Here is an 8,037-nt window from a genome sequence, read left to right as displayed (position 1 = left end):
AAAATATGTACAATAAATAACTTTTAACTTGTACGACTGTGTGGTTGCGTGCGTATCTAATCACAAGAGATACTTGAACAAAAATAAATTTCCTTATTTTTTTTAGAACTGCTGTATACATGTTACCGATAGAAGTAATTATAATAAGATGACAAGAGTTCAATTTATCTAGGTGGTTGCTCACTTATAATCAAACTGTAGAATGTGACATTAGTTGCATAGAAATATTTTCTTCATTTGATCTAGTAATAGGAGGAGGTTCCTCGATTCGCCAAGTCTATGGAGGATGGAGGCAATGGCGGACCCAGATTTTTCCTACAGCCTGGGCCACTCGGGCACGTCGCGTCACTCATCCGATGCCTGTTACATTGCGTGGGCTGCTTGAGCTGAAGATTAATCGAAATCGTGTACTGTTGAGTGCTGTCCTTGGCACGTCCATAGTGACGCTCGCCAGCGGGAGCCCGGGCCAGCGCCCAGGCTCGCCGGGCCTTGGGTCCGCCATTGGATGGAGGCATGATGTTGCAATAGGTCTAGGTGATTATTGGCAGTGGCGGAGCTTGATCTCCGATTTCAAAAGAACGAGAGGGGCCGCTCTTTTGCTACAGTAATGAACAGTGTCAAAATTACTATTCATTACATGTAAAAAATGCACAGCCAGGGGCAGGGACCCCTTTGGCCCGCATGAAGCTCCGCCAGTGATTATTGGTGTTACAACAACCGATTGAACTTTTTCTCAGGTGTTGCAATGAGTGACTCATATTGTTGCATAGCATTTCTCGAGGGTTTTTCTCTTTCTCTTTTCATTTTTTTTGCGAATAAAGAGTGATTTCATAGATTACTTATGGAAAGGTTACAATCACAAGCAATCAACTGCTCGACACTATTTCTCTCTCTCTCTATACATGACTCAACTCTTTATCTTTTTATTGGGTAGGAGTAAGCTATTTTTTTTGATGTTGCACACTATGTGTTGACCATGCTGTTAAAGAAGTTTTCGGGTGTTGCATATTGTATTTTTAGATGTTATTACAAAAATTTTTGAATGTTGCATGTAACATGACACATGTGGTGGTGCAGCTGGAGTTTTACAAGTTCAGCCACCGTCCGGTATAGCTTTGAAAGTTGGACGTCCAGACGCTAGCAAGTCCGTTCAACTAGAAAGAAAAAGATGATTTAATACTCCCTCCTTTTTATATATGACGTTGGGTAGTATAAAATTGAACTATCCAACGTCATATATATAAATGGAAGAAGGGAGTATATTATAGTTAAGAATAAAATAGGCACCCAAATTCCTTGGACAGTGATTTGAACTCAGTTGGGCTTAGCGTATATCTACACATACTGCAACCGAATTAGGCTCAATTCCTTCAACGCATTTTGGATGGTGCCTTACTATGAAAGGGGCCTTTAAACTATATAATGAAAGAGGACTGAGGTATCCTCGATACGATAGGTATGATCAATGATCGCTTGATGAATATGTACCATCGTAAATAAAAGAACAAATAAGCTGTCCGGCACTCCGCTACCACCACCACAAAATATTTGGAACATAACAAGCGGAGAAGAGAAAAAAGAGAGCTGCAGGGTGCAGATTCTCGCCAAAGTTGTGCTTACATTCCACGCAACCTGAAACAAAAAAAAAGGAAGGCATTTGCGTGCGTGAACCAACGGCATCCACACGATATGAACACCGGCACCAGCCACCACTGCGTTGTATATGCAGTCACCAGAAAACCATGTGGTGCTGGCAATCGGGAGGAGCAATGGAGGTCACAGCCACTGGCAATGAAATTGCAACGGTGTAAGAGTGTGATATCTTCATTTATACATCAGTGGAACACGTGATTGAAAACTCTAGCTAGTAGCAAACTAAAAAGTAAAAACCATTGTTCCATACAGTTTGGTGCTGACTCTCCAACCAGTGGACCAAAACAAGCAATTTCCGTATACGATGTCCCATAAAGTTAGAGTATTATCAAGAATTGCTGATATGCATGGCGCAGAATGCACTGGAAAAAGACACATACCCTCTTCCAAACAGCCATGTTCAGTGGCGTTTTTTGCAGCCTCTAAATGAAACAGTAAGTTCTTAGTTTCTCACTATCCCTCTACCAGAAGTTCTTATTCATCATGCTCCTTATGACCAAAATCTGACTACCGCAGAAACAGATGCGGAGTTCCCATGACAGAGCTAGGTGTCAGACATTGAACCCTTCAGCTCTCAGGCACTGCAGGTGGGCTTCTATGAACTTTCCGCAGGCATCCTCGCCATTCTGCACGATGCAGTTGTCTCTCAGCTTCTTTGTATCTGGGCAAGCACAGCAGATCTTCTTTTTCGGCTTGGTTTCAGGTGCAGGAGCTGTTGTGGCAGGTGGCTCCGCGGAAACTGAAGCCTCAGTTTTCACAGATGCTGTGTTCCCCATCTCTGAAATGAAATGAAACAGCATTCGATCAGTGTTGAATAGAATAGGACAGGACGACCAATGGTTGGATTATCTACAACATAAGATTTTCATGAACTGTCTACTTCTACTTCGTGCCCTACATGTCTTACAGAATTCAAATATCTAGAGAATTTTATAGGATTACTCTCAGTGCAACAGTATTCAAGTATTCAACTATTCATATATCAAAACCAGTCTAATATGGTAACATGGCTCCTATCAGCGATAAAAAGGCTTTTCAGAAGCACACACAAATGGTCACTAAAACAGGGACACTGGGAAAACAGATCTAAATTGGCTATGCACCTCAACAGCATCCCCAAAACTCAAGCTGTTGGTGTAATGAACTAGAAGAGTTATGGTCAACAGAACTAAAACATACTTAGTAAGAAAAATGATGACAATCTAAGTAACCAGCTAAGAATACAAAATGTAATATAATAATATTTCAAAAAACGTTTGTATCCATTACACTTTGTTCAGGAAGGTCTTTCCAGCGATCATTTTTAGATCACCAGACAATCCAATGGTAACAGATGCATGCTGTACTAAAGATCAAGATACTTTGGCATGCATGATGTATCTTGCAATGCTTGACTTGATGGGGCTCAGCAGAGCTTGTCCCTCGCCTATTTGTGTAGAGTTCATATGAATTGGCTGCTTGAAAACGAAGAGAAACATCCATACACGCGCAGGAATTCCTACGGTGCGGTTATTTGTGCTCGTAATTCAAAGACATGTTTGGTCAGCAAGGGTGTCTTTCCAAATTCCTAAACACAAGGTAGCATATGGATGCTGAAATTCACTTTTCTATGGGTTCATTACCAATCTGCACCCTTGATGATTAAACTGCAGCCGACAGGAAGAACTTAACCCCCCCCGGCAGAGTCCTGAAGACAAAATCGAAACCACTCTACTCTCCCATCCGCAAACCTAACCACTAACACCGTGGAAAGCATACCAAATCTACAGACTACAGGCACTATCCGCCACGCTAGTCTAATCACAGAGGCGCTCGGTACTCGCAACGGCAAGTCGCAATGAACTGGAGCGACGAGTTAGGGTTTACCGAATAGGAGTCGCAGGAGCCGACGACGAGCTCGCTCGAATTCGCGGTCCGGATCTGATTCCAGAGCCGTGGGGAGATTGGGAGAAGCAATCGCGCGCCGCCGCACGCGGAGACGAGAGGGTTCCAGAAGAGAGACGGCGCGGCGTGGAACCGAAGAGACGAGCCGCCTCCGCCGTCACGGCTCAGAGAGTCATAGGGGCCCCGGTTTCAGTGATCCGGCCGATCCGAGCCATCGGCTTCAGATCGGACGGTGCACAGTCGTTCCACCGCACCGCGCTTGGACTTGCTTGGACACGACTCGAGTTCAGACTTCAGAGACAACGGCGTACGACTCGCGAGCCCGTCCCCTTCCTCGCGGCGCTGCAGAGAGAGAGAGAGAGAGAGAGAGAGAGGGAGGGAGAGAGAGATCATGGTTGCCCCGGACGTGAAGGCGGAGACGATGAAGCTTATGGATCGGCGGGGGGCGCTGGAGGCGGAGATGGACGCCATCATCGCGCGCCTCACGGGGCCCGGCGGGCCGGGCATCACCGGCGGCCTCGTCGACGCCGAGGTGCTCTCAGATCCCCCCAAACCCTAACTTGAACCCGAAAATCTTTCTCTGCTTTGCAGTTTGTGTGCTAAATGATGTTCGTTTGGTTGGGCTGCCTTAGGGATTCCCCAGGTCCGACATCGACATCCCGAACGTCCTCGCCCAGCGCCGGAGACTCGCTGGTATGCTCACCGTCGATCTTTGATTTTGTAATTTCTTACCATTTAGCTAGCTAATGTTCACTTGTTTACGCGCTTACTTGAACCAGCTGATTATTTTTTTTCTCAATCTACTGTGCATCGAGGAATGCGTGATGTCCCTTTGATATATTTGGGTCTGGATTACAAGTAGAATTTTGGCACTTTTGGGGTGCCAGAAAGGCCGATGTCAAGGTAGCTCAATGGGTTTGTCTTACTGTGGTGCTACATTTGTATTGTGTATTGAGTTGCTGTGTGATGGTGCCATGCTGGATTCTGGACTTCTGTTTGGTTCTAGGCTGCCTGATGATTCAGGCGCTGGTACACCTATGCAGCATGGTGTTATATACGCCCTGTTCGGATGAGCTGAAAAGCTTTGGCTGGGCTGGTGGCTGCTATGAATAGTACCAGCTGGTATTCACTGTTCGTGCTGGTGAGGAAGGAAGGCTGAAGACGAGCGTCTTATCCCCCAGCCATTCGGCTCCACCTGGCCTGCCGAACGGCTGGCTGCCCAGCCCAGCGATTCCCAGCCCAGCCAGCGCTTTTCCTCTCATCCGAACGGCGCCATAGTTTCTAGCTTGATGATTTTAGGAATTTTCTATTTCCAGTAGTTAGCCCTGCCAAGTCCTTACATTGTTGGGTTGCAAGGTTGGTCGACATCAAAACTCATTCTGCCCAACTAGAAATGCACTTTTTTTTCTTGAACATGCAGGAGAGCTGCGTATCTTTGAGAAATGCACTTTTCACCTAGTTGCTTATTCGTTTGTGCTTGAGTTTACTGACCAGATTGGGTCAATGGGTACGCATTTGTTGACCTACATGCATCCCTGCTAGATTTTTTGTTTTTATTATTGATATATGAAATATCATTTCTTATTCATCACATCTTTTTTTCTTACTAAGAGGGAATTGTAGTTTCTTGGCTTTTGAGTTCTAGTGATATGAACCAGATGTAGGAATAAAGGGTGGGCTAAGGTACATTGTTGTCTTTGATGAAGGGTAGGGAGTTCTAGAGTGATGGGCTTACAGTGTAGAGGAAACTAAATCATCTTTTCTGTTGAGTGAATTTTAAAATGTTGATTGGTGCCTTTGGCTTTCTCATAATCGCTATGTTTGCTCATTATGTATACGCTTCAAATACATTTTTACTCATTATATTGTGTTCATCACTTGCACTGTTTAATATTATTACAGAACTGCGAAATGATCATAAGGATGTTACGAACAAAATTGATAAGAATCTGGAGATTTTACACTCATCAAAGTTGTCAAGGAATGAGCAAACAACCTCAAGGGGGTCTGGTAAGTCTCCAAACAGTTTATTGTCAAATGAAAGCCATCGATATTGAAACTGTGTAGGCAATCTGTTAAATCATTTGCCACTTTGTCTTTTTAAATATCAAGAATCTAGATTTGAAATATGAAAATAATGTAAGTAGCTATGACATTTAATGATTTATGCACTATAGCTTTGCAAATACCCCAAGTGTTTAACGCACAACGAATAGTGAAAAACAGTAAGTTACATGATTGAGGGATTTTGTTACGTCTACTTGATTATGACAATGTTTTTCTAGATAACATCAGAGAGCCTGATTAAAACCTATAATCCTTATAATCTGTACATGCTTAATAATCCGAGCATTTGTAGCATCCTCAGTGAAAGAGTTTTAAGAATAGTTTTTTAAGGGGAACGGGTATAGGTGCAGAATAATCAAGTGATAAAAACAATCTTAAATTATGATATTTAGAATCACCATGTTTGTACTATGGTAATTCGTAAAGCAGTATGCAAAAAAAAAAGTGTTGAGACATCCAGTTCATTGGAGAAGACCCAGAGTCATTTGTTAAACTAGAGGAGACAGAGTTGCCAATCTATATGATATTTGATTTCATGCAGATACATCAGCTTCATCTCATATTGGGTTAGCTCAAATTGAACCAATGGAAGAGGATCCGGTCACAAGACTTCCTTTTGCCATGATTGATGAAATCACAGATGGTTCTCCTGCTGCTGTGGATGGTTTGCAACTTGGAGATGAGATAGTGAAGTTTGGGAACGTGGAAGCTGGTGACAGGTTGCAGGAAAGGCTCATGTCTGAAGCTATCTCCAATGAGGGCAGTCAAGTGTCTTTAGCTATCATTCGTCAGGGATCGGCAATGAATTTAACAATTACACCAAGAAGGTGGCATGGAAGAGGACTTCTTGGGTATGTTTTACTCCATCTTGGTATCAATCCAAATTACCTTTGTAGTCAGCAAAAAAAGTTACACTGCTGAGCATCTCTTTTCAAAACTGTGGTGTGGATCCTTTTGCTGTGGGCTGTGTTTATTTGATTTTCTTTTGATTTCCATGGTAGGTCTTCCAGGTCCTCATATCCACATGTACATGTTTTAGAAATCCATCTGTGGCAGCTGCAAGTCTTCTGCCTTTAATGTCACTGAGTTGATATCAGATTAGCGTGACATGTCAGAGTCTCAAGTGCACATGGCTAGCTGTAGTGCAATGTAGCATGTTTGTCAGCTGCATTTAATTTCTTGTTGATATGGCTTAAAAAACATGAACTTTTCACAAAACTTGTTTGGCTATATCCTTGACTTGTGGAGGGAATTGGAATAACCCTAAAAGTTGGAAAGATGTTGCTGTCAATTTTATCACCGGTCTGAATAAAATTCTCTCTTAGCGAGCCAACACCTTAATAGTCAATAGTCTTCCAAGTCATATGTGTGGTTTCAGATCTATTACTTGCAGTTAAGAAAGATGCTATTGGAGTGGATTCCAAGAGGATGAACAGTACTTGCCTACCAGTTTCTATTTTCATACATAAATGTTTGTAGTAATTTTGTATATTTGATTGACAAAGATATGTGCTAACCTTGAAAAAAAGTTTAGGCCAATTTTAAAGTAATTTTATTTTTTTGAGCATTGCATGAGGACTACTGCTCGAATACTCATGAATAATGTGGTGTGGGACTTTTATCTACTTATGATGTGCAAGCTTTAATCCATGTAGATGTGCGGCACTGCATTAGACCACTGATTAGTAGTAGAGCTGCCTCTTTCATGTCTGCTCTTTGTTTGTTTTCTTGTACTTGTTTTCCCCATCTGAAGCCAATGGCTCAGCACCTGGAATCAAAGCAAACGATCACTAGCTGGCAAGTTTATTTGTTTACTCGTGAACAAGCTACCAGATCCTTCTTGTTCCCTTAGTGATGACTTTGTTAACTCCAAGTTGGTGTCTCGTTTCTTGCAGCTGCCATTTCCGAATGCTATGAAGAGTCTGCGTTCTTCAGCCAATAATGTTCGCCCTTGGTTGCCGGCTCTAGCATCAATTGATGATTTAGGTGGAGATTGAACTGATTAAGTGAAAGTGTGTACCGTCTGACAAAAATCTCAGCGCGTTGTTTATTTTTTTATCTGTAGGGCGCTTATAACATACTGGTGTCTATACCTGATTGGCTTCGTTGAGATTTTTTTTTCTATGTACATTATTGGCATTTCTATCATATTTATCTAACTTTTGGTAGTGCAAGGAATTTGCATGTCTTAGCATCACAGTTTCGGATCAATCAGCAGCCCTGATTAGAGAAGTGTTGCTATAATATCACCTAATTTTCGTTTTGACGGGACATCTTATCACGTTTTATAATGCACAGTACATCATAAAAGTATGACGTGGAGTATGGACAGAAGACATAAGAGGAAAACTAGCCAATTGTTTGTACGACCATATCAGAGTCGTTGAAAGTTTACGCTTCACCTGCTCTGTCCGTCTTATAAAACACAGAATG

The 8,037-nt window shown here is 42.5% G+C and overlaps 1 protein-coding gene and 1 long non-coding RNA gene across 2 annotated transcripts; one reads left to right on the top strand and one right to left on the bottom strand.

Annotated features, from left to right (window-relative positions):
- Window positions 1–1,772: 1,772 nt before the first annotated feature.
- On the bottom strand, window positions 1,773–3,720 carry LOC120695665. The gene is made up of 2 exons (XR_005683785.1): window positions 3,520–3,720; window positions 1,773–2,431 (listed from the first exon to the last, which is right to left on the bottom strand). It is a non-coding gene; the product is annotated as an uncharacterized LOC120695665 (long non-coding RNA).
- Window positions 3,721–3,831: 111 nt separating this feature from the next.
- Window positions 3,832–7,795, top strand: LOC120695664 (26S proteasome non-ATPase regulatory subunit 9-like). The gene is made up of 5 exons (XM_039978876.1): window positions 3,832–4,069; window positions 4,170–4,230; window positions 5,440–5,547; window positions 6,146–6,455; window positions 7,500–7,795. Exons 1-5 carry the CDS (start codon window positions 3,929–3,931, stop codon window positions 7,519–7,521), a joined length of 642 nt encoding a protein of 213 aa, XP_039834810.1. The 5' UTR covers window positions 3,832–3,928; the 3' UTR covers window positions 7,522–7,795.
- Window positions 7,796–8,037: the final 242 nt, after the last annotated feature.

The sequence above is a fragment of the Panicum virgatum genome, chromosome 2K, assembly GCF_016808335.1.
Source record: "Panicum virgatum strain AP13 chromosome 2K, P.virgatum_v5, whole genome shotgun sequence".
Lineage (NCBI taxonomy): Eukaryota > Viridiplantae > Streptophyta > Magnoliopsida > Poales > Poaceae > Panicum > Panicum virgatum.
This window is presented reverse-complemented; position numbering and strand designations above follow the sequence as displayed.